The following is a 26933-nucleotide window of genomic DNA, read 5'->3' on the forward strand; positions in this document are numbered from 1 at the left end:
CAAGAAACCCGGTTAGATATTTTATCTAATTGGAGGACCAAGTTTACTCGATGATATGGTAGGACAAAAAAGCTTATCTTTGCTGGCTATATACTTGAACCATCGAAACCTTATTTTAGTACTGACGAGGGGCTTGACGATAGATAATTGATAGTTACCATATTCAGATACCCTAGTGTTTTCCATAATTCTCGATACATATCTTTATCTCCGAGAAGGAGATTCCTATAAGAAAGGAAACTACTCGTATGTACCCAAAGCATTCTATAACCGGGAAAGACTATCTCCAAAAATAGGAAAGAAGAGTCTAGAGGATACACGACACACCCATAAGAACCGAGAGACCCTGCGGAAGACTAGCCGGAACAAGTCACCACAAGCGACAAGCCAATATAAACCAAGAAAGAAGTCGCCTACTAAGTTTATATCTATCTAGACTAGCTACATTCTTTAATAGACTATAATTAATACAAGACTAATATGACGTATGATTATTATCCTTAGTGAGATTCGAATTGTCTAAAAACCTCTGTGTATTTCTCTTATGATTCGTCTACTTAATGCATCCTTTTATTCTTCAATAAGTTTATTAGATGGGTAATTTACAAATTGTCGACAATATTCTAGCTACATGAATTCGTAGAGCTAAGCTATATGTACTTAAAAATATTTAAGTGAACTATCTTATTTTTATTTTAAACTAAAATTAAATGTTTAAACTATTTTATTTTAACCTATAATATTAAAATCTAAACGTGTTGCTGAAACCTAAAGTTTTATCAAATAACACATAGATCCACGGTATTGTCAAGTCGTAAAAGAAACGGACTATATAGCCACAGTCTTCCTGGCACGTTCCCCGTTCCCGTGCTACAGTGGTTGTTTACCGTCCTTCGGCATTCCTTTCCCAATTTTTTTTTTTCCATGATGCACGGTGCTCCTGACGCGTATCGCTTTTGTTAGGTGTCGCAGACCCATACAAGACTTTTTTTGGTTGATGCGTATCGCTTTTGTCAGGGGCGGTACCGCGGTAGGACGACGGCGAGGAATCAAGCTGAAGCGGCGTTTTTCATCTCCGCCTTGATGGGCGCGTCCAGCTGATCGTAGGCCTCCTCCCACGCGGCCTTCATCTCCGGAACGGCGCCCTTGATGATGTCCAGCAGCGCCGTCTTCACAACGTGCCCCGTTTTCAGGTCGACATTTTCACCTGTTGTCAGTTACTACTTGCTTCGACCTGTGAGCTTACAAGGCTGCATCCACGGAACTTCACCTCGAAATGCGCGTTGGCGACGCCGGCCTTGACGTGAGTCGCGCCCAGCCGTTTCAGGGTGGCCTCCCTCACCTTCACATCGCCGGTGTTTCTCAGCTGTGTCGCAGTCGCAGACTCGCACGCCTGAAAACAAAGTAGCAGAAGATGAGAAAAGACAGCGAAACCCACATTGACAAAATTGGTGATAGGCTTACAGGATGACAAAGAAAGTCCCTTTCTATGGTTGGCAGAGAAACACTCGTTAAGTTGGCGATATCCTCACAACCAACATATCATTTAACTATCTTTTCATTGTAAAAATATCTCATTAAAAGGATAGACAGGGTTCAGAGAAGCTTCCTTTGGAGAGGGAAGATCCAAATAAAGCATCGGAAGGACATTACTTATCAATTGGACAACCATAGTACAACTAAAAGATTTGGTCGGTCTTGGTATTCTACATCTGTAGTTGTTTGCAAGAGTCTTAAACTTCATTGGTTGTGATTCCAATGGAAAGATGATAGATCTGGAATGGTTTTCCGGTGCCCGGTGATCAAGTGGACATTGATCTTTTCGATACCTCAACAAAGATCACAATTGGTAATGGTAAGAAATCTTCTTTCTACCATTTGAGCTGGCTAAATGATCAAGCTCCCAAGAATATTGCACCTCTTATTTATAGAGTTTTCTCGAGAAAAAATTTCACGATCAAACAAGGGCTTCTGGAGACAGATTGCTTAGATACATTAACCAAATTGAATCTAAATAGGAACTTATGCAGATTTCACATCTTTGAAATTTGCTGGCCTACCTGGAATACATGATCAATACCTTGGAGTTGGACTATTAATGGCGTATACTCGACAAAAGGTGCGTAAAGAATACAATTTGCTGGACAAATAACAAAGCTCAATATGTGATTTGTCTGGAAGGCAAAGGTGAAACTAAAATGCAAGATTTTCTCCTGGGTGCTGTTACAAAATAAGATTTTAACTGTAGACAACCTTGCTAAAAGATGTTGGCCTAGACAATGGTCAGGCTCCCAAGAATATTGCACCTCTTATTTATAGAGTTTCCTCGAGAAAAAAATTTCATGGTCAAACAGAGGCTTCTGGAGCACAGATGGCTTAGATACATTAACCGAATTGAATCTGAATATGAACTTTTGCAGATTTCATATCTTTGAAATTTGCTGGCCAACCAACATCTCCTACTAGGAATGCATGATCAGATAACTTGGCGTTGGACTATTAATGGCGTATACTCGATAAAAAGTGTGTATAGAATATAATTTGCTGGACAAATAACAAAGTTCAATATGTGATTTGTCTAGCAGGCAAAGGTGGAACCAAAATGCAAGATTTTCTCCTGGGTGCTGTTACAAAATAAGATTCTAACTGTAGACAACCTTGCTAAAAGATGTTGGCCTAGACACCAAACTCGCCGTGGCGTCACGTCGAATCGTCAAAGAACATCAAAGATCGTTCTATAGGCTGGTAATTATTTTTTGGTGGAACGTACGGAAAGAAAGGAACACTAGAATTTTCCAAAAGCCGAATGCGATGTTGTGCAGGTTGCTGAAAAGATCAAGCATGTGAGGAACCGTCCAAATAATATTCTAATTAATCACCAGGAGGATCATTATTCATAATCACAACTTCAATGATTAACTAGAATATCATCCCAGTAGTCCCGGCACGTGTTTTGTGCTCAAGATCGGAATACATGCCCTTTCAACATGTACATCACAACAAAGCTTAAGAAAGAGCGAGTAATTAACATTATATTATAAGTTCTTACGCATGCAATAAGTTATCATAATTTACAACAAAAGAGAGCTAGGAGGAGACTAAAACCTGTTTAACTCCTAACCAACAAAAGAACTAAGTAGCGGAAGACTAAAAGATATACAACAAAAGGATATGGAGCCACATGCCCTTAGGCTCCATACCAAGAGCACCGAGTTCGGAGTAGAGTGTGCTACTCTTGCCCGCCACCCTGATTGGCAGGCAAAAAGTAGCCAAACACCGCCTCTTCTCAATGACAGGAGTACTTGAAAACGCAGATATGAGTACGAAGGTACTCGCAAGACTTAAACCATATAGATCACATATACATAGCTCGACTCCAAGGATTATGCATTGATCATTAGCAAGGATGAACTACAGGTTAAGTAAAACACATGTACTAAGCATCCTAGATATATGTGTGAGTGACTGAAACTTTACCAAGCATATGAAAACTACCCTGCATCTAACAACTGAAACATGTAACTGTAACAACATGTATATCAATAAGTAACAAGTGCCACATCACCATCTCCCACATACCAAACCACAAAACATACTCGAAACTCTACGATCGGGTGTAAATGAAACGATAGCATGCTCATGATCAAAAGCGCGGCAGTTTGAACTGTTTATACACCATGCAGGGGATACTCTTGGACCCACACGACACGAGGACCATTCGGCTTGTACCACCGGCCAAAGTGCACACACAAGAGGGTACTCGTGACAACCTTTCCCAACCAGCCCCAACAATGGGGGTATGCATCGCTCGGCACGGCGATACTAGAACTACTCCTGGAGCAAACTAGTATCGCTTAGCCCGCCTTCTCACACCGTCGATGTTCACGCCTATAAAGCCACAGCTGCGAAGGTATTCGGCTCGCTTTACTATTAGATCGGCATGTGGTGAGTAAGGTAAGTGCTAAAGCCAACTACCTCGACGATCGATCTTAAATGATGCAAGCGGCCTACGGTGTCCGATCTTCCTCTACCGGCCTACCAGGGGAACTCCACATCCGGGCAGGACAAAACGCCATCCTAGCACCGCCCACATCTCGTCTCATAGTCACCACTCATACAACCATCCCAACCTCAACAAGTGTGCGTAACCATAAGAAGGTCCTATGCTCGTAAACAACAGGATGAGCCATCGTTCGACTTCTACCGAATGACATAAGCATGGCTAAGCATATAAGTCGAACTCGTGTCTAAACATTGACAACACCTCATGGTTACAAGGAATGTAAATACACAAGTATTCGAAGTAGAAGAATGCAATCGGCATAGGTTCTACCCATTGGTACCCGATACTGACTCACTAAATATGCATGCATACATAAGCATAATTTATCAATTTTAGATTTATCCAATTACACAAGAGGGATCAATATGCTTAGTTGCTTGCCTTGCTGTTCAGGTGGCTTCCCAAAATCTCCTTCGCTCTCCTGAAAAACCAGCTCGACGTTCTCTAAAAAGAATAACGCGTGCAATACCATGAGTATGGATAAAATGCAACAATGCATGTCATATGATGCGTAAAACATGTTAAAAGTGCAAACATGCGAATTAGAACAAAATTGGGACTCAAACCCATTTGAAAAGTTACTGGAAGTGCGGAACCTCCGGAGAAATCTTCGGAACCTCCGGACATATGTGGACTATCCGCAAAATTATGTGGAACATCCGGATATTTGCGCAACTCAGGCAAACTCCGGACCATCAAGAGAATTCTCCAGATATTCCGAACATGTGCGGACCCTCTGGACTTTGTCCGGACACTCCGGACATTGATAGGAAATGTGTTCTCATCGATTCGTTAATCGATTCAATTTGAACACTAGACACACTTTACCTAAACATAATCATACACTATATAAGGGGTTTAGATCCAATTAATTACACAATGTTAAAGATTGAAACCATTTCAATGACTCATTAAACCTTAGCGTGTATTTCATTAACCAACGGAATTCAAACACTCATCTCATAGCCCATAGTATTTTTAATGTATATAGCATGTTAATACAAGACTAACAAAAGTAGTTTCATAATTTTAGGACATGACAACAACTAACTGTGACCTAAACAAGCCGAAACACATTTAATTAACTCACTAATTCTCAAAAAAAAAAAAATTCTGGAGTTCCAACATTTTTAACACTTAGTTCACACTCATACAAAGCTAACACAACTGGTCTCATGTCATTTGGATTTTGGATGAATTAATTATGAATTTTACAAGCCTCAACGCGCCTGATGAATAGTAACTACGAACCCTCCGTACTTTTCTGCGGAACCTCCGCACTTTTGCGGACTATCCGCACTTTTCTGTCAGAGGTTCCGGAATGCGGAACCTCCGGACAATTTTTCGGAGGTTCCAAACTTTCCAGAACTGCTCCTACTTGAGGGGAAACTTTACCAAATCGATTTAAGATATTTTCCACTCCAAAGGGGGATATGTTTGGGAGAGTTTAGAACTTAATTAACCACAAACTCATGAACTTTACTAAAACTCAAAATCGACCAACCAAATCACGAATTATTGCAATGGGGAGCCTAAGAGACTTACTCAAGATGCTTGTGAAGCTGGGTGACCATTGAGGAGTGGAGGAAATGGAGGGAAATCGAAGAACTCCGGTATTTCTTGTGCTTCAACCATGAACACCAAAAGGCATCAAATTCGGCTTGAATATTTCGAGAAAACAAAAATAAATTGGATGGATGAGTAGCTTATGAGCTCTAGAATGCAATTGTACCACATGAATACCTTCAATCCTTCTCTAGAGCTCGAATTTAAGAAGAAATGGAGAGAGAGAGTGAGAGCTCTTGAGTGGGAGGGGGAAGCTCCAGCTGCTGCTGCATGTGTGTGTGAGAGAGAGTAGGTGGGCTACCCATTTAGGTAGTTGGAGGGTGGGGCCCACATGTAAGTGAAAGATGTCCATTTTCGCTGCGAAATCAATTCTTTTCTCTCCTGTATTTCTTTCTCTTATCTAAATGATTTCATACGAATGCATTAACATTCTGAATTACAATTACGCAAAAATTAAACATAATGCTTCAAAAGCATGATTATGATTAATCGCGTGATTAAGAATTTGGGTCGTGACAAAGCAGCAGCTTGAGCTTTTCCAAGGGCACTCCTCGGTTGATCTTTTTCTTTTCTCTTTTGGTATAATAGAGAGCTACGTTCTGATGTTGGTACTGTAGAGTCATAGTTATAGTGGGGGCTTATTGGTACCGTTTGCTTTAATTTTTTTCCTTCCTTTTGTTTTTAAACCTTACATTTATTCCTTCTCAAATAAAATCGGCAACTCTCGTACCGTCCATTAAAAAAAAAAAAGTGAAACCCACACTTAACTGCATGCTCCTAAATACTAGCTGTTTGTTGCATATGAAAGGGGTGATTGGTTACCATGACGAAGACGGTCATGGCGTGGGCCTTGAGCTTCGGGTGGTTCTCCAGGGCGCATCGGGTGGTTCTCATATGGCAATTGGGTGGTTCTCCAAGGCTATAGGGAATGACTCATATGGCAATAAGCACAGATGCGTGCAAGGGTTTAGAAAATGTAGTTAGGAAAATCTTTCTTTTTGCTGAACATAGGGAGTGTTTCAGTATCTCATGGAAAACTTTATCAAGAGATACTAGGGTCCTGTGTTTAGAAATATGTGGAAGGAAGAAGTCAAGAAAGGGGCAAATGGAGGTATCTTTTATGCAAACACCACTAAGGACTAGGGCCTCGAGCCAAGTCAATATTTCTAATAGTCTTGGTCCAATCACTAGGAGGTCAGTCATCTAAGCGGACTTGTTCATTCTTGGCATTTTCAAATTATGACATTGTTTATTGGGGCTTTTGCAAATTTTCCACTGATTTTTTATTTTTTGCAAGAATGCCACTCGAATGACAGTTCTGGTGGCATATTTGCAATTTTTTAGTGGCAAATTTGCAATAACGGTTCAAAACAGTGGCAAATTTACAATTGTCCCTTGTTTATTTGCATGCAGGCAACTAGCACTCGCGTTAGATGGAGAAAGGTCGTCCAGCCTATAGCTTCTACACCATCCAAAACCACTACTCCGAGCAAAGCGAAAAAATCACCAGCCAAGTTTAGGAAAAAGTTGACTCCCAGAAAACCAAGCAAACAGACCTAGGCTATTGGTTGATGCAAGTTGTAGTCTTTTGGAATTAGCATATTCTGTGTAATTAGAACACAATATTCCTACTATATGGTGTGTAATCAGGAGACATTATTCCTGCTATGTGGTGTGTAATTAGGAGATATTATTTCTATTATGTCATGTGTAATCAGGTGACAGTAAACTTGCTTAAGTAATGTATCTCTAGGAAACTTTGTACCTTGTTAATTCTATCTGCTATATGGTGTGTACTCCTGCTTCCTTTCTTTCTATGAAAAATCCCATTCCATTGCAGTTTGTGTACAATACATTAGATAGCTTGTTATATTGCACATCAGCCAGCTATTGCTATATTATTTCACTTGACAAGATGAACTAAAAGAAGCAAAAGGAGAAGAATGGCATTTACAATACACAAAAGGACCACTATATTTCTTAAGATGATCAATTTGCATATTGCCTACCATCACCTCCTTGTGCACAACTACTTCTTCAAGGACTGAACCCCATGCTTCAGTTCAACAGGAGCAATCTCCTTTAGGTTAGCATGAGGTTCAACTAGGTCTAGAATAGCATCTGCTATGCTAGTCAAGTCAACTAAGAAAGAACACATTGACATCTAGAAAAAAAACCTAGAAAAATTCCAATTTTAGGGATATGTGAGCCTAGCTTCAAAAATTCTCAAATCTTCTAATCGTACGCCAAGCAGTACTAAAATTGAACAATAAAATAGATTGAACTAACTCACATGTTTCACATATCTGAGACATTTGAAGAACTTCTCATTGTAGTGCTTTGGCGTCTTGAAAGCTAGCTTAAGAACTTTCTCTGAACCACATGTCAGGCATGGGACTAGAGGTAGGCCATTGCTTACTTCGATTTACTCCTCTTCACACGACTTTGATCGTGACCTGCTCATCGATGTGCTCCCAAACATGACGATAGGCAAGTGGTGGTGGGGGTGTAGTGGAGCGCTTAGCAGAAAGGGACGAGAGCGACCAATGCATTGGAAAAGATGACCAGACTGATATAGCCTCGATGCAGCCTGAACACTTATTCTTTAGGCGAGGAGCAAAATATTTAAGGTTTAAAGTTTGGACACTAGAATTGATTATAAAATATTGGTGTATTTTATTTAAATAATCGAAAGTGTCAAAAGATAGATAGAAGGCCGGGAATTAGTAACAAAATCTGGACGGATGTTTTATCGATGTCAAACTTAAGGGCGTCACTTTCATCGGTGGCAAATTCTGAAATTTTCCCCTCTCCGCTAGGGTTTTGGACCGTGAGAAGCTAGCGGGGCGGTGCTGCGAGGGGTCGGAGGAGTAGCGGCGTAGGGGTGTGCGATGGCGCTCACAAATTTCATCCTGACGGTGGTGGGGGTGGGCGCGGCAGTGATGCTGCTGCGGAGCGACGTCAGGCAGTCGGCCACCGTCTTCCGCCGCAACGTGCGCCACATAAGGAACTGGCTCGAGGAGGAGTCCGCCGCCGCCGCTAAGTACGCTTGCTCTGCCCCGCCTACGTTCCCAGCTCTAGCCTGTATCTGTCTCCGCTAATCTCTAGCCGCTTTCGTTAGCCGTGCGGCGGCTAATCTGGTGCCCAGATTCATCTAGATTGGATCCTGAATAGGCTGGCTTTTAGTTGTCCTAAGTGGTACAATTGGTTATTTAGTTTGGTTTACTGTGGTGAAGGTAATTGCGATGGAGCGGGAAGGATGGGGTTAGGAATTGGGTGTTATTTGGCTGACAAATGTAACTGCAAAGCAAAGGGATTTGAAACACCGTAGGATTGGGAACGGGAAGAGTCAAAACTGGATCCGTTTGGTTTGTGCTGGTGACTTTATAGGAACCTATTGCAATGGCTGGTTTAAGTTTGCGATGCACATTGTTATGTATAGGGATAAGATATGTGAAGCTGCAATCCAAAACATGAACTGAAGGATAATGTTTCTGCATAGAAGAGTTAAGAGATTTTTACGAACATCTAAGAACAAAATATGCATAGAAAACCTTGCGAAACATCCACAATTCACACCAGATTGATGGGACGGTGGCCCGGTTGGGATGCCTTGTGTCACCTCCATCCCTTGGCAGGAGGATGAATCATATTATATGTGTGTTGCTTTCAAGAGAAAAGAGCTCGCCATTCAGTAAATCAAATGGGGTGAGGCAGGGTGTGGAGTACAGCGTTATGAGGTCGATTCAGGCTGTAACAGGAGTTTCATTGGGTTGAATTGGCCTTAATGGATTTGGACTGCAGAGTAGATTGGCAAAACAACTGTTAATATATTGCATTTGTGTTGTGATCGGATTACACGGCTAACACACCATACCAAACGCCATCTTAGTATCATGTTGATTTGATATTAGGTATCCGCCTTTCTCCCAATGAAAGCCTTTTTTATTGACAAATAATAGTTATACATGTTTCGTTTTGGTTTTTATCTGTGATGGCTCATTGCTATATGGATTGAGAAGGGGCCAACAATTATCTCATCTTGAAAATGAAATAGTGATGACAAGTACAATGGTCTCCCCTTGGTTTTTAGGCATTGGCAATTTTTTATTCTGTCACACACCTTCTATATTCGCCAGTTTGATATTTGATCCCCCCCTGCCTTTTTGAAGCTCTGTTGAGGTCACAGGATCTTAGCATCACATCTGATCCATACTGTCTCATGTATCTTCTTATTTATGCAGATCTACTGAGCGATCTTCAGTGAAGGAGTTGGAGTCCCAGTCTGCCAAGAATGATGCTGCACCCAAGGAGGACAAGCATTAGATGGTCTTACACCCTTTTTCGTAAAGTGCATTGGTAGTCCAGGATTTTTAAAATAGTACTTGTAAAAAATGTTTTGTAGGATCGTTAATCTCGGTGAAGATTTTACTCAATAATGGGGGATATGTGAGGTTCACGGTTATGAAATAGTACTTGCAAAAAGGGTTCTTTAATCTCGATGAGATCTTTTGCTCTAATGTTGGATATATGGGCATTCTGCCTAGTATTATATTTTTTGTAGTTGAAATGAATCCATATTTGCAATGAAGGTGAAATGTTGTTCATCCTCATTTCTACTCGAATTCTGACGACGCCTCTTCATTCAGTGTTATGTTGTCTGATCGTTGTATTCAATGATCTTTCTTTGGTTCTACTCGTATTAAATGATCTGTTGTCTTGCATGTAAGAGTGCAAGTCTATTATTGTCTTGTAATCCACAAACTACTAGACCTAAATTGAAAGTTATCGATTTATATTTGATCTCTATCCGGATCTGCTTCCTGATATGAGAGTATTCAAATCTATATTTTGTACTCGTCGTCAAGTTTTAATATAAGCTTGCGGTATGGTCAACGTTTGCTTTGTATTTGATCCATTTGCACCCCCAACATGTAAGACTAGATTTGTTATTCCTGAAGTCACATGATTTGTCCGAAGTCCTATAGTCATCGCATTTTATTTGTACGAGTACTGCGATATAGATCCAGGCCGGATTAGTCCAATTCTTAAATCAGGTTGATTCTTCGTTAACATGTGTAATCAGAATATGCTCAGAACCTTCTACGGTAAATATAACTCTGTAGGTTCATCTTAACTATTCATTCATCTCATATGATACTTATCAATCTGAATTTTTTTCGCACTCTTTTAGTATGAATGTTAACACAAATAAATTATAGGGCTGTTTGGTTTTTAGCCCTAACACATTAAACTAAAATTTGGTCAGAGGCTAAATCAGTACGTGCTAAATTTTAACCGTCAAAATACTGTTTGGTTTGAGATCAAGTTAAAATTTGACGGACCAAAAAATTTAACGGACGATTTGACCGTCTGAGATTTGTCAAAAACACTCTAGAAAAATTTTAACGAGCTATTTTTTTTCAAAACATGACCAAATTTAACCTCAAATCATACGAAAGTCAAATTTTCAAAAGCACATTTAAAATTTGGCTTGCTCCTTTGCCCCTAACCAAACAGACATGTCTGCCCGATGGAACTTTCGTGTTCACTTTCCACTGGATCCAGCCTCGGACCCACCAGTCAGTGACTCGTTCAGGCAAGGCACCTTACCGACTGCTGCGGTAGCCGGAGCGCTTCCATCTGCCGCGCCGCGATGCTTCTCCTCGGCAGCCAAGCATACTCCATTCGCCCCCGCTCCCCACTTCGCCACTCGCCGCCTCTGACCCTGGTCCCCCGTCTCCGTCTCCGACCTCACTGATCAGGCTCAGCTCACATGGACGCTACCGACCAGTCGCCGGAGGAGGTGTATTCCGTGTGGGCCCTCCCGCCGGAGTCTGTCCGCGACCGCCTCCGCCGCATCATGGAGGTCCTCCGCGCCGCTCACGGTGGCCCGGCCTTCGAGCCGCACGCCACCGTCGTCGGGGCCATCCGTCTCCGCAGGTCACAAGCTATCGAGATGGTCCGCGCCGCCGCAGCCGGCGTCCGCCCCTACACTGCCCGCGTCGTGGGGGTCGCCCGCGACGACTTCTTCTACCAGTGTGTCTACCTCCTCCTCGAGCCCACCCCCGAGGTTAGCTTCACTTTGTCTCATCTCCTCGTAGCGCAAGTGTGGCGCGGAGTGGTCGTGGATTCAAAGTTTGATTTGCTCAGAGTTTCGGACTTACAATTGGATTTGAAATCTAGAGGAAATGCTGATGCGGTATGCATTGAAATGTTTTGGTTTGCTTATATAAATCTCTGATTTTTTTTCCAGGTAGTGGGAGCGAGCGATCACTGCTGTGCCCACTTTGGTTACGAGAGATCAGCTCGTGAGTGTACTAGCTGAATTTTGTTCACGAAAATTATAAGTTGATGACAATTGATTTTTGTTGTGTCTCATTGCAGCGTACATGCCACACGTCAGCCTCTTATACGGAGACCTGACAGAAGAGGAGGAGGAGGCACGGAAGAAGGTAGAGGAACTAGACAAGGATATCTGTGGACTGCAGTTTGAGATCTCTGAGCTTGCGCTTTATAGAACGGATACTGAGGATAAAAGCTTGGATTCATGGGAAATGGTGGAGGTGCGCCATCTTGAGAAGAAGTGATTTGTTTACTCCCTGTGGTGATTCTGCTGTAAGTTAAGTTTGAGAATGCTTTCTAAGCACCTGTTTGTTTTACTTTCTAAGCACCTGTTTGTTTTACTGAGTAAGCGCTAGTTCGTTTCACTGGTAGCACTTCTAATCAGAGTAAGGAATAATGTAAAAGCGTATCGGAGTAAGAAATAATGTAAAATCATTGATGTATCTTGGGTTTTCCGTGAAAGGTACTTTGGGTATTTAGTTTGTTCTGAGTTTGTTGAATAAAACCTGTTGAAATGCAAAGCAGGTGCTCTGTAAGGACCTGAAACTGTATTGGGTGTTCCTTGGAAAATACTTTGTCTGATTGGATAATCAAATATACTTGTAATTGGGCTATATTCCATTAAGAGACTAAGCTCTCAGCCCTTCATGTCTATACCATCACAGTTTAAGATACATAGCATGATGCATACAGAGGTGTTACATTGCCGTCCAATATAGTGCACATTATTTGTGATATTTCTGTAGTATGACCATACATGATCTATGGTCTTTACTCCCTAAACCTTCTTCCACCCGATCCAGCTTCCCTTTGACAGTTGAAATATGTAGCAGTGGCAATGTTGAGGTGGTATTGCCGTGCAAAGCTTCTGCAGCTGAAGTTGTGGCGCATTTCTGGAGCAAAAACTGTCCCCCTTCCAAGTTGCCGGAACAGCACAAATACCATCCGGTGGATACCAGATCTTGGTTCTGGTCTCTCATAAAATACTAGCTCTTGGCCTGCAAGAGCATCCAATCATTATTCTTAAGAATTTAAGGAGAAATAGACTGGGTGGAAACATTATTATCTGTAATGTAGCTTACTCTGTCTGTTTTAGACAATGATGAGTTTTTTAGATGTAGTCTGCTTGTTTCAACTGTGAGGCAATTTAATTCAGTGTATGCTAGTTTCAAACTTTCAAGCAAAGTCGTATACGACACAACTCTCTAAACTCAAAATATGTCAAAAGTAAATGAATACATACAGTAAAGTATTTACTAATAGAACACAATATAGCAGCATAAAAACGCAAAATAGAAAAGCTAATTTTTAAGCAAAACACTTATTAAGATCCCTCTTGTTTTTATATAATGTAGTACGATGATATATGTTAATATTATTTATTGTTTATTTTATTTTGAATTTAGTTCAGCTGAAATAAGTCCTCAAGGTTAGCAACCAATAAACGGATAAACAGGGACCTGCTAAAATATGTTAGCTATTCATGTTTAACATTAAGATATTTTGATTCTAATAATAGGCTAAATTGAAATTCAGTTCTACCTAATTGCTTCATTAGTTATATGACTAAATTAACACCCTTTGCAATACTGTTACGCATGACTGTATCTTTAGGTAAGTAGTAAGCTGGCTACTGGATTACTTTCATCTAACAAACTGTGTAGCATTCAGTTTCGACCGAGATCCCTTGATGTCGAAGTCACCGTGACGTCGTCACTGATGTGTGGGTCCGGCCCCACGCGTCATCGACGACGCAAGACGTCAGGGGACCCCAGTCGCATTCAGTTTATGGTCCCTGATTTATTGTAGCAAGTGCATCCTAAAATGCATGAATTCTGTAGTAGTCAACAGGTCTGAGGAAGAGGCCATAACCTAAGCCCCAAAGCTACAAATTCAGCTGAAAGTGCATGGAACAACAATAACTATATGCATTGTCATCATACCGAAGCTGACGCTAGTTGTTTCAGGAATATCTGTCACCATCCTACACAAGAATGCAGCTATATCATAACAAGGAAAACTAAAAGGAATCAGATCTCAGAAGTGTGGAACATAGTCACAGGTGTTGGGGTCAATGCTGCGATCCACGACCCGCGACCCAGACCCGATCGAACCGGGTTTCTGGTAACTATGCATGGAACATGTTACACTTGATTTACCAGTGCAAGTACTCCCTTAGTGATGGATGGCTTGGATTTGGAGCGTCCGGATCCACCAGTACCTTGTCAAAGATAAACAAGTTAACATACAGACACGTATGAGGTTTACTGTCATATATAAGACCTTTTGTTCCTCTTAAAGTTATTCAAAATTGTATTGCCAAATCTTCTATAAAGAGAATAACATTTTTATTTGTTAAATAACAAAGGTTTGCCATACATTCTCCCATTTGGTAAGCACATATTTGGAAATTGCTTAGCTTACCAGTGTGTAGAAAGCCCTCATGTCATTGCCACCAAGATCAACTCGTGGTTTACTTACAACCGCGGATGGTTTTAGCTCAGCACCTGCCAGAAGTAGCCTATTGTTGTATGATATTCTGAGTGGAATGGTTGGTGTAAATGGATCCAACACATCCTGTATGACATGGGCCAACACCAAGGGATCGACTGCTGACATATATTGGAGAAAAATAACCCGTTAATGATCTTTGGCCGTTACTCTATCAGAAAAATATCCCGGCTCTGCTGACATATAGAACTACCTCGCTATGGAACTGGGGAAGCCGCGTGGACTATTTATAGCAGGGTCGATGAAGGTTGTCTTATTCACCTTTCAGAAATTGAGATACCAATGTCATGTAATGCGTCACCCAGATAGCTGAGTTTCGCTTCGTATTTGTCATTTAAATTATGATCTCTGTGAAGTAGTGAGGCTGTATATTTCTCCAACTTCTATGCTTAAGCAACTTATTTATTAGAATTCCTGGGATCTGCTGGAGCGAAGCCTGTGAACTACTGGCAACCGTTAGCGTAATCAGCTGTAGTGGTCCTGAACATTGAGGTGCATTTAGTATGTTTGGCTCTCCTTGCAACAGCATATTAGAGTAGGCATGTAAATAGTTTTGTGGTGTTTCTCCTTTTCTCTTCTCTGAAATATGTGCTGAACTCTTGATAGGGTTTGTTTTGTTATTACATGAAAGGCCATACACTTGTGTTGAGTACATTTCTACCTGTTAAGAGCTCATGTGCCCTAAGACTTAGGGGACTTGTATCATTTAAATTTAGGGACTGCAGATAAGGTACAGTAGGAATAGCAAAACACAACCCCTTTGCAAGGCGGTGAGCCTGGGCGCATTAACATCATTTACACGGGAAATTGTGCTACTGGGGCTGATGAGGTAGTCCTCATGTTGGAAGGCACATGACTTTTTTTTGCCAAAGATCTAAGGTAGTTTGTGTCTCACTGAATTTGATCCTTGTTGTTTGGTGGGTTCCTTCGGTCGCATATGAATTCTTTCTTCAGTGTATTAGTGCTATTTTGAACATGAACTGTGACATATTATCAGATTGATCGCAACATTTGTTCCCTATTGACCTGATTTCAACTTTGCCATAAATAGTTACGGAATCCAGCAAGCCAAGATGTGCTTTTAGTATTTTTAACATCTGGTATGTGTCATTACTAGCTTTCCATAATAACATTTAATTTTCCCAGTGAGTTATCTGTGCTGCAGGGTTTCTGCACAGTCTTAACAGTATGCACAGATTCAGATCTAGCATATGCTAGCTCTTCTAGTCGTACATTGGAAGTTGACTACTACTTTTGTTCATTTCATGATAAGGATTCTAGTTTCACCCTGTGCTAGCAAAAAGTAGAATCTACTTGTTCCTTCTTCACATGGGGGCAAAATTTGAATATAAACCTGGAAGGCTTTTACTACTGGTTGTTCTCTAGCTAGTACATTCTTTTAAGGGGAGTTCTAGCTAGTATATTCGGGGACACTTTACTGTGGCTGTGGTTGTGGTTGTGTGACTGGGTACAGTACTGATTTGATCATCACTCCTGGTAATTTTCAAACATGAAAGGAGAAGCATATCTTTCCTGGGGATAACAATTTTCCCAAAAGGCATAAGATTAAATACGATAATATATTGTACATTCATTTTCTCTTTTTGTTATCTTTACTGAGTGGGCAACATTCACCTTCTGATTTCTAGCTTGAATGCTGCTATGTTTTCATGCACATGTTGCCAATACAACTCAGATAATCTAAATTGTCGTATCTAGAATTTTATTTTTGTATGTGATGTTTTAGTGTCAAACAAAATGCTCGCATGGTTGCACTCTGCAGGAGGACTGCAATTGATATCTCCATTTCAGGTGTTTTTTTTCCCAAGCATTCTTGTGCCCGTGTCTGTCAGGTTGTCCGGGGCTGCTACATTATTATTGGGGATAAATGCAAACCCCCCCCCCCCCCCAAAAGTCACTTGGATTTTGACTTTCCCCCCAAAAAGTTGTTTTGTTGCAAAAAACCCCTCAAAGGTTTGATTTTGTTGCAAAAACACCCCCAAAAATTCAAAAAAATTTAAAACAAATCACAATTTTTTTTAAAAAAACTAGAGACAATTATAAGACTTTTTGTTAAATTTGTTTTCAAAAATAATATACTTTGCATCATATTTCATAGAGAGTAAGTTTGAAAAAAAAGAAAAACGTGCAACTCATTTATTAATTCGAGTTAAATGCATAGTTAATTATTTACTAATCCAAAAATCATGAAACAAATTTTTTTAGTCTTCTTACATGATCCTCTATCTTGTAAAAATACATGAAATCTTGAAATAGTTATTGTAACGTGCAAGATTGAGTAAATGTGTTGCAGATAGATTAATTCATAACTAATTCATAACACCCTCAAAATTAGTGAAACCACTTTTATTAGTTTACTTAAACAATTATTTGTGTAGGAAAAATAATGGTAGACATGACAAAGTTAAAATAACATGAGTTAATAAATGAGCTGCACATTTTTCTTTTTTTTCCAAACTTCCTGTCCATGAAATATGATGCAAAGAATATTATTTTTGAAAACAAATTTCACATAAGGTCTTAGAATTGTCTCTAGTTTTTTTTTAGAATTTTTTAATGATTTTTTTATTTTTTTGAATTTTTAGGGGGTTTTTTGCAACAAAGTCAAACTTTTGGGGGGTTTTTGCAACAAAACAACTTTTGAGGCGGTTTTTGTAACAAAACAATTTTTGGGGGAAGTTAAAATCCAAGTGACTTTTGAGGGGGTTTTTGCAGTTTTCCCTTATTATTGTTCTGACATATTCCGTTGACAGGGACCGGACGGCTCTGCTTCCAGAATCTTTTTTTAAAATAATATTATTTTATTTGAAAATTACAAAATTAATATTTAAAATATGAAAGTCACATAAATAGGTGCTAGTCACTTTTCGGTAACCGAATAGCTGATATGTAATTTTCTAGGACATGTCGACACTTAAATTGCTGACGGATCATGTGTTCCGCAAACGATATTCAAAGAAAATATTTATAATTTTATTTTATTTTTGTATGTGATGTTTAGTGTCAAACAAAATGCTCGCATGTTGCACTCTGCAGGAGGACTGCAATTGATATCTCCATTTCAGGTGTTTTTTTTCCCAAGCATTCTTGTGCCCGTGTCTGTCAGGGTGTCTGGGGCTGCTACATTATTATTGTTCTGACATATTCCGTTGACAGGGACCGGACGGCTCTGCTTCCTGGAATCTTTTTTTAAAATAATATTATTTTATTTGAAAATTACAAAATTAATATTTAAAATATGAAAGTCACAGAAATAGGTGCCAGTCACTTTTCGGTAATCGAATAGCTGATATGTAATTTTCTAGGACATGTCGACACTTAAATTACTGATGAATCATGTGTTCTGCAAACGATATTCAAAGAAAATATTTATAATTTTATCATATGATCTTGGATGAAGATGATCTTTATATGAAAATAGTATCTATCGACGAGATCTATAATTTTGTAGTTGGACACTTTTATATTTGAATCCATTTAGATGCTCAAAAAGTGGCTAGAAATTTTGAATATAGTTTTGGTCAAGCCCCAACACGAGATCACTTCACTTAGGATTATGCTGGAGATAATGAAAGCTCCTGGGACGCGATCGGATGTAAGGTTTGATTATCATTTTACTACTTTTGTAACTGTAGTCGAACTCTCTCGTGTGATTCCTTTTTCTTTCAGCCTTGTCCCTGCAGGACACCAATGCTGGATTGAGTAAACTATTTGCTAAAGAGGCGTAGCCATGCTCTGTTCAACCTTATTCCCTCAAGAATCCTCGACCACTAGTGAAAATTTGCTCGGATTGAGGAAACAATACTAATGATTATTTATTCGACCTGATTCGTCTTTTTTATTTCAGATTTCAGCCCTCCATCAAGAGGATACTCCCTCCTCTGACGCCAATGACAAGGGGCAAACGCCGTCCGATCAAGATATCGAAGGGTCTCTTCAATCCAAGAGATCATCCTTGCTATCTGACCCACCGCCCCTCAAACACACTCAGGGAAAGAATCATCTAGTATTAAAATCGAGTCCTTCAATGATCACTTGTTCATATGAAACTCTAACTATCGAGCATATGCCAACTAACGCCTGGTCTGTACGGGTGACCTTTTTCTAGGGAACAACTGGTGCACCCCCTCAATCGCATCCTCAAGAGACCGTCACACTTGATGACTCAACAAAAGAGGTAACTCTTATCAAGTTATCACCCTTTCGTTGGTCATTCTTCTTAATTATTCACTCGATAATTTCATAATGATGATGTTTTATTGTTGGTTGGTTTCTTGTAGGCAATGGCTTCTTTAGCTTCATCGGATTCCCTGGTTATCCCTTCAACCCAACCAGTCCCAATTACTGGTGTGATGAGGAAGAAAGTCACCATCAAGAGGCAGAAGTCGAACATTGTTTCGTGCATCCCAATCGCTAAAAGGTTTTGCTTGAACAATTATCTTATCTTGCAACCTTGTTTTTCCTTCCTTATGCTGCTAATTGCAGACCTTCCTCCCCAGAGAAGACAAAAGAGCAGACGATGAGTGCTTCAACCAGTTAGCTGGTTCCAACCTCTTCAGTCTCATCGCCCTTGCTTCCTCGAGTAGAAAAAACTTCCACGGATGCACCTGAACCAAGCATGCAACCCAACTATGAGGAATCGTCCAAATTGTATTCTAATTAATCATTAGGGTGATCATTTGCATAATCATGACCACAAGGATTAGCCAGAATTCAATCTCGGTAGTTGTCGGAGGGTGAACTCCTAAAGCAGGGATCCGGAGGGACCCCCTTTGAGATTCGGCCGGGGGAATGATTCTGAATCTGTTTTGCGGGTGAAATAAATGGATGTAAATGCGATGGCAGGTGGAATGGGATGGAATTATCGTATGCAGAATGCAGTAAATGCACTGGAGGTTTTTTAGACAGGTTCGGGTCGCACTGAGCGTAATACCCTACTCCTGTGTGGATGCTATAAATGCACTGAGAATGTCTCTCAGAGATGTTGCTGGTTACAAGAATATTTGTCTATCCTAGAGCTTCGGGTTCCTTGTTCTTCGGTGATCTCCGCTTCTGTGCTTCTCCCAGAGATCGTCTTCTCTTCTGTTACTCGTCTCAAACTCAATCTCCTTTTTTCTCTTTGTTGTTCCCGCCGCATCTTAAATACTCGCTGACGGTAGCGTGCCCAGAAAGGGAGGGCACGAGTTCCAAGGTACCATAAATGGAAAGCAACCATCATGGGCTGCTGAGCGAAGTGCCGGGGGGGGGGGGAGGGGTTGAAAACGCGCCCCCGTCTGGTCTCATTCGTCATGATGCCGTTCTGCAATGGGCGCCGTGGAGAGGGCCCACCGGGCAGCGACCGAGCAGCCCGACGTGCCCGTTCGGTCTTGTACGTTATGATGTCGTTCTGCAACGGGCGCCGCGGAGAGGGCCCACCGGGCAGTCACCGAACGGCCCGGCATGCCCGCTCGGTCTTGCATACCTGACACAGCAGGGCGACAGGCGGGGCGCCTTGGGCTTCGCGATGTTATCCCGAGGCGCGCCGGATGACGCTGGACGGGACCCGCGCATTAAATGTCCCCACGGCTCCCTGCCAGGCCGTGGCAGGGAGCAGTTGGAAGTGACAGGCCACGCGCCCTCTTAAATGCGGCATCGGGCCTTTCACTGGTTGACACCTCGCCGCTGGGCCCCTGCGGGGGCCACTGGCGAAGGACTTCTTAGGCCGTCGGGGAACCGAGTGCTCGGGGGCCACTGTTCACGGCCCCGAGTACTCTCTCCCGGATATGCCCTTTCTTGGTCCTCGGGGAACCGAGTGCTCGGGGGCCGCTGTTCACGGTCCCGAGCACTCTCTCCCGGAATTGACTGTTCAGGTCCTCGGGGAACCGAGTGCTCGGGGGCCGCTGTTCACGGCCTCGAGCACTCTCTCCCGGAACTAACTTCCTTGGGTCCTCGGGGTACTCGGGTGCTCGGGGGCCACTGTTCGCAGCCCCGAGCACACCCTTCCCGGTACTCGGCTTTTCTGGTCGTCGGGGGACTTGGGTGCTCGGGGGCCACTGCTCACGGCCCCGAGCACACTCTCCCGGGACTTAGTCTTCTCGTACCTCGCGGAGATGATCCCCGCGGGAGGGCACCACGTGGCAAACTGCTGATCTGGCCTCGGGACTCGGGGACCCCTGGTTCCTGTGTCACCGATAGCAGCCCCCGGGCCCATTGGCAGGGGATGGCCCAGAGACTGCGGATGGAGCCCTCGTCTTCATCGAGGCCGATCCCAGCACCGACGCCACGTGGCATGTCTTTAGGCGCTGGCCTCTCTGGCCCAGGCTTCTGGTACAGCCCAGCGGGGAGCCGAACGGACGCGTGACCAGCCGACTCCCAAGGCGCGTGATAACGAGGCAGGCAGCGCGCGTGGCAACCGCGCAGATCAATGGAGATTCGCCTGGCGCTCGCGCCGGTCGAGGAAATTCTTCTCGCTCGAGTTCGACGCCCAGGGTCTGGTCGACCGGCCGGGGCGCCGGAACCCCAGGACTATCCAGATTCCCGGGGTAGATGAGGAGACAGGCGGCGGGGACGCCACAGGTGGCAGGCCGCAGGCGGGTGGCAGGGAGTCCGCGGGCGACCGAACGCAGGCCGACGGCAGGGGCGCCGCGGGAGGCAGGCCGCAGGCCGGTCGTGGGGCTGCCGCAGGCAACCGCCATCAGGCCGGCGGAAGAGGCGCCGCCGGTAGCGGAGCGGCGGCCCTCGGGGACAAGGGAAAGCTTCCCCGGACGTTCGTGCCTCAGCCCTCGTCTTCATCGTCGCCAGCGCCTCCACGACAGTGGCCGTCGGCGGGCGGCGTGAAGGAGAGAGGCCGGGGCGACCAGTCGTCCGGCGCGAAATCCGCGTCGGAGGCGAGGTCCAGGGCGCGGGAGCCCGAAGACCAAGGCCGGCGCGGCGGCGCTACAGCGAGTGCCTAAGCCGAACCGCCGCCGGAGACGGTTTCCACAGCGGCCCCAAAGCGGCCCGAGGGACAGAGCCCCCCGCCGAAGAGGAGGAGGGCAGACTCCAGGCCGAAGCCGCAGGGCCCGGAGTTCAAGATCCCAGAGTCCCGGTGGCAATACCGCGGACCAAAATCAGCGTGAGTATTTTCCTTTTCCCGAGCGCACTTCGCTCGGAGTAAGTTAGGGGACTAACCTTTGTTTGCTTTCAGGCCGCCCAAAGACGCTACCGGAGACAAAGGCGACACGAAGCGCCAAGGCCGGCTCCCGCCCCTGAGCCGAGCGCGCCGGTCGAGCCGGAGCCGCAGGCGCCGCCGTGCCCTGAGCCGAGGGCAGCGACCGCGCCCGAGCAGCCGGCGCCAGCCGAGCCCGCCCCGAGCACTTCGAGGGCGGGGCAAATGGCTGCGGCGAGGGCGGCGCCGATGTGGCAGCAATCGGGGACCCCGAGCGCCTTTGCAGAGAGGGCTCGCAGGGGACCCAGCTCCCGGTCGTCGTCTAGCCAGGCCGCAGAACCCCTCCCGGACGTGCTAGGAAGCGCCCGGGAGGTGATCGAGCAGCTGGAGGCGGCCGTGACGGGGGAGCGAGCGCAGCTCGAGGCGGACCGCGCCGTCCTCTTCGAGGAGAGGGGGCGTTTGGAGGAGATTGGCCGGCTTTTGGAGGCCCGTATTGCCTCGGCCCGCGCAACCCATGAGAGGGCGATGCGCGCAGTGGCCGAGGAGTGGGAGGCCCTGGAGGAGGTGCGCGAGGAGGCTGTCGCGGCGCAGAAGGAGGCCACCCGCTTAGGGGAGATATCGCGGTGGCGAGCCGCGGAGCTGCTCGCCAGGGAGCGGCTGGTACGTGCCCGGGAGGAGGCCATCGTGCCGCGCGAGAAGGCTGTGGAGACCTCCTGGGCAGACTTAGCCCGCTGGAACGAAGAACTCGAGCGGAGTCGCGCCGAAGTCCACCGTCGGGAGGAGGAGGTCGCGATCCGTGAGACCGACGTCGAAATCACGGCGACGGCTCAGGACGCCCGTGAGGAGCAGCTTACTCGCCGCGAAGCAGAGGCCGCCTCGGCGTCGGTGGCTTTAACTGCTCGGGAGGAACAGGCCGCCAAGTGGGAGGCCGAGCTGACCGCCGGGGAGCAGGCCCTTACTGCCCTCGCCGAGCAGGTGAAGCGGTGGCAAGCCAAAGCCCTGGCGACCAGCGGTGTCCCGACCAGCGCGGCCGAGGAGATAAGTCTTGAGGAGCGGCTGCAGATCGCGAAGGACGAGCTCGAGACCGTCATCGCCGAGCGGGCCAACATCAAGCTGATGATGCGAGACATTCTTCGGCAAGCACGGAGGTCCGTGAGGGTGGCCGGGCTCGGGCGAGTCAACATGGGCGAGAAGGGGATGGACCAAGAGACCATCGGCCACATCGCCCTCGGCTTCGAGGAGATCAGCCGGCGCCTGAAGGCTCTTCCCCGGGCTGTGCAGGAGTTGGCATCCCGGGAGGGGCGTGCTCTGGCCCATGCGGTGGCCGAGCACGTCCTGGACTGCTACCGGAGCCGAGACCCCAACTTCTCGCTGGAGCCAGTCCGGCAAGGGGTGGTCGAGGCCGAGGAAGGGGCCGCCCGGGAGGCTGTCCGGGGCGTCGCAGCCGAGGTGGCGGCTTGCTTCACGCGGGAGTCGCCGCCGGTACCGAGCAGTGGTAGCAGCAGCGAAGACTCCTCACCGCCTTCAGAGCCCGCCGACCTAGATTAGGTTTTTGTTTTTTGACTTGTTGTAAATATGGGAGTGATCCCTCCGAATGGCTCTTCTTTTTTGAATATAATGAAAGCTTTTCTTCGGGATCGCAACTCCAATGCTTGTCTTGATGCTTTATGAAGTCTTTTCTCTTTTCACTCGATGTCCCGAGGAGTACTTAGCCGGACCGAGCCCGACTTTTCCCTCCCCGAGAACGAAGTCGCTCCGACCACTCATCGTCCGAGTAGTGAGACCACTCCGCACATTCAGCCCCCGAGCCCTCGTGAGTCTGCAGCGGCTAAGGCAAGAGACAAAGGCACGAACTTCCTTGCTCGGGAGATAGGTCGATCCAGCGCGGAGCACGCCACGACCAGTGAACGCTTTTCCACTTTGCGACCACTCAAACAAGCAGACCGGAGACACGTGCGGGCGGAAAAGCTACCAAGAGTCCCCACGGTTTGGTGGTGTCCGGGCTAGGACGGACGGGACCGAGCACCGACAGCCCGCCCCCAGGGTCTAGGCTCCCGACCGCTCTTTGCTCAAGCGGTAGGATTACTCGAGAACCCCAGGGGCTCGGTAGTGCCCGGGGTACTGCCAAGCGGGCCGAACACCACGACCACCATGAGGGACTTCGGTCAGACATTGCCGTTCGTACGGTACACCTTTCTACTGTCTGTTCTATCATTCCGGAAAAAGTGAACACGTGGGCAGGGTTTTGTGCGCGAGGAGACCATCTCGCCAAACAGATTAGAATGCGAGGGTCCCGAGGATAGCTCGGGAACAATAGATTGCGGAATAAGTAAGAATGTAAATTCGTATGACTTTAGCCACTCATCGGACAGCTGTCAGCCTTTCGGCCGACCGATTCAGGAGGGGTATGCGCTTCGAGCTCGGGGTGCCTGGGAACTTGGTTCCCTTGGACAGAGCGCCCGAGCACTGGAAAGCATGAGGGAGAGCTAGGGGCCAGGCGGTCTCGACCACTCGTGCCCGAGTGGTAGGACTGCCCGAGGACCCCATAGGCTTGAGCAGCGCCCTGGGCACGGAGGCCCTCGCGGTCGAGCTGCTTTTATTCTCGGTTGTTGATCTGTGAGCTTTAGAAAATAGGAAAAGATTCTTTGTTTGGTGCGCTCTGTTAGTGCGGTACTCATTATAGACTGCTCTCATTTTTGACCCGAGACCTCTCGAATGCCCGGACCGGCGAAGTATACAGACAGAGTCATAACCCAGAGGTCCTATGGTTCGGTGGCGCCCGGGAAGGACTGACCAGACCGAGCACCGACAGCCCGCCCCTGGGGTCTAGGCTCCCGACCACTCTTTACTCAAGCAGTAGGATTACCCGAGAACCCCAGAGGCTCGGTGATGCTCGGGGTACTGCCATGGCACCGGACACCACAGCCTACCACAACAGACTTAGGTCAGCGGAAACTGCCTGCACGCATACCGATCGGGATTCTTTTATCAACGGGAAAAATGAGAGAGCATGTTTTTCTCGCACAATCGAGCATCTCACCAGACAGATTAAACATATGGATTCCAGAGAGAAAATAAAATTTGAAACAAGAACTGGACAATGATAATATATATTGACAATTTTGTACAAGGTTGGGTGACTTACATGGTTGGTGGTAGCCCCCGGCCAACTTGGGCGGGGGGGACCCCCGGCCTGGTTGGCCCAAGCACAAACATGCCTGCCTAAGGATAAAACTTGCGCAGATGCTCGATGTTCCACGCGTTTGGGAGCGGCTGCCCATCCTCCGCAGCCAGCTGAAACGAGCCTTGTCGTGGGACACCGATCACGGTAAAGAGACCTTCCCACATAGGGGACAGTTTATTCCTTCCTTCGCGCGATTGGACGTGTCGGAGAACTAGATCCCCAACCTCGAGTGACCGGGCTCGGATGTGACACTGATGATAGCGCCGCAGGCCTTGCTGGTATCTGGCTGCTCGGACGGCGGCCCGTCGCCGGCGCTCTTCCAAGTTGTCGACGTCGTCGCGCCTTCGCTGTTCCTGTTCGCCTTCGGAGTAGGCATGCACCCTAGGGGAGCCGAGAGTAAGCTTGGAGGGGAGGACTGCCTCAGCGCCGTACACGAGGAAGAATGGCGTCTCCCCGGTGGCGCGGCTTGGCGTGGTGCGATTGGCCCATAGCACAGCAGGTAGCTCATCGATCCACCCTTTCCCATGCTTTGCGAGCACGTCGTAGATCCGGGTTTTGAGCCCCTTCAGTATCTCAGCATTGGCACGCTCGACCTGCCCATTGCTTCGAGGATGAGCGACAGAGGCGAAGCAGAGCTTGATGTCGAGGTCTTTGCAGTAGTCCCCGAACATGGCACTTGTGAACTGAGTGCCATTGTCGGTGATGATCCTGTTTGGGACGCCGAAGCGACTTGTGATACCGCGGATGAACTGAAGCGCCGTGTTCTTGGTAACCTTGATGACTGAGACCGCCTCCGGCCACTTGGTGAACTTGTCGATGGCGACGTAGAGGTACTCATAGCCCCCGATTGCTCGGGGGAATGGACCCAGGATGTCCAGCCCCCAGACCGCGAAGGGCCATGACAGGGGGATGGTGTGAAGAGCCTGAGCTGGCTGGTGAATCTGCTTTGCGTGGAACTGGCATGCCCTGCAGCGCCGAACCAACTCGGAAGCATCCTGGAGAGCTGTAGGCCAGTAGAAACCTTGCCGGAAGGCCTTCCTGACCAACGTGCGGAACGATGCATGGCCACCGCACTCGCCCTCGTGGATCTCAATGAGAAGCTCACCGTCTTCTGCCCGGGTGATGCATTTCAGTTGGACGTCGTCCGTGCCGCGCCGGTAGAGACCCCCGTCTACTATGGCATAGCGTTTGGACTGCCGTGCTATCCTCTCGGCAGAGGCATCTTCCCCGGGAAGGAACTTTTCTTTCAAGTACCCTCGGATCTCGTCCATCCACGAGGCATCTTGAGAACCGCCAGCAAGCGCAGCGCACTCACCGGGCGGCGGCACCCTGACGGGGCGCCCCACTGAGGGCGCCGCCTGGGTCCCCTCAACTAGGCTCGAGGGTTCCCCTTCATCCTGGTCGACAGGCAGGACGGAAGGCCGTGTGAGCCTTTCTTCAAAGGCTCCGGCAGGGACGCGCGCACGGGAAGAGGCCAGGAGAGAAAGGTCAGCGGCCAGAGCGTTGTCGTGGCGAGATATATACCGCAGCTCCAGGCCATCGAAGTGCCTCTCCAGCCTCCTAACTTCCGCCACGTACGCCGCCATTTGAGGATCCGTGCACTGGTACTCTTTTGACACTTGGTTGACCACCAGCTGGGAGTCTCCCTTGACCAGCAGGTGACGAATCCCGAGGCCCACCGCGGCCTGGAGGCCAGCGATTAGGCCCTCATATTCCGCCATGTTATTGGTTGCTCGGAACTGCAGCTGCACGACGTACCGGAGTTCTTCACCCGTTTTGGAGGTGAGAACCACTCCGGCCCCCGCGCCTTTCAGCGTGAGGGAACCGTCGAAGTGCATAACCCAGTACCCGGGCGCATCGTGCCCGGGATATGTGGAAATTTCTTCTTGGTCGATCTCGGGGACGGGCGTCCACTCTGTCACAAAGTCGGAGAGCGCCTGACTTTTGATCGCCTGGCGGTTGACAAAGTGCAGATCAAACTCCGCCAGCTCCACCGCCCACTTGACGATGCGCCCAGTGCCTTCTCGGTTCCGGAGGATTGGCCCCAGCAGATACGTAGTAACCACCGAGACCTTGTGTGCCTGGAAGTAGTGGCGCAAGTTCCGGGAAGCGACGAG

At 46.5% G+C, this 26933-nt stretch overlaps 4 protein-coding genes across 4 annotated transcripts; 2 read left to right on the top strand and 2 right to left on the bottom strand.

The window, feature by feature from the left end:
* Positions 1 to 1049: 1049 nt before the first annotated feature.
* LOC133928165 (non-symbiotic hemoglobin 1-like) lies at positions 1050 to 6523 on the bottom strand. The gene is made up of 3 exons (XM_062374416.1): positions 6452 to 6523; positions 1271 to 1393; positions 1050 to 1178 (listed from the first exon to the last, which is right to left on the bottom strand). The coding sequence occupies exons 1-3, from the start codon at positions 6521 to 6523 to the stop codon at positions 1050 to 1052; spliced, it is 324 nt and encodes a 107-aa protein (XP_062230400.1).
* Positions 6524 to 8388: 1865 nt separating this feature from the next.
* Positions 8389 to 10236, top strand: LOC133929232 (uncharacterized). Its single transcript, XM_062375908.1, has 2 exons — positions 8389 to 8672; positions 9874 to 10236. Exons 1-2 carry the CDS (start codon positions 8521 to 8523, stop codon positions 9953 to 9955), a joined length of 234 nt encoding a protein of 77 aa, XP_062231892.1. The 5' UTR covers positions 8389 to 8520; the 3' UTR covers positions 9956 to 10236.
* A 945-nt stretch (positions 10237 to 11181) lies between these two features.
* On the top strand, positions 11182 to 12569 carry LOC133929233 (cyclic phosphodiesterase-like). Its single transcript, XM_062375910.1, has 3 exons — positions 11182 to 11702; positions 11886 to 11940; positions 12017 to 12569. Exons 1-3 carry the CDS (start codon positions 11406 to 11408, stop codon positions 12217 to 12219), a joined length of 555 nt encoding a protein of 184 aa, XP_062231894.1. The 5' UTR covers positions 11182 to 11405; the 3' UTR covers positions 12220 to 12569.
* Positions 12570 to 12622: 53 nt separating this feature from the next.
* LOC133929234 (protein VERNALIZATION 3-like) lies at positions 12623 to 15838 on the bottom strand. Its single transcript, XM_062375911.1, has 4 exons — positions 14399 to 15838; positions 14134 to 14195; positions 13918 to 13958; positions 12623 to 12972 (listed from the first exon to the last, which is right to left on the bottom strand). Exons 1-4 carry the CDS (start codon positions 14591 to 14593, stop codon positions 12746 to 12748), a joined length of 525 nt encoding a protein of 174 aa, XP_062231895.1. The 5' UTR covers positions 14594 to 15838; the 3' UTR covers positions 12623 to 12745.
* Between the last annotated feature and the right edge of the window lie 11095 nt (positions 15839 to 26933).

Source organism: Phragmites australis, chromosome 9, assembly GCF_958298935.1.
Source record: "Phragmites australis chromosome 9, lpPhrAust1.1, whole genome shotgun sequence".
NCBI classification, from domain to species: Eukaryota; Viridiplantae; Streptophyta; class Magnoliopsida; order Poales; family Poaceae; genus Phragmites; species Phragmites australis.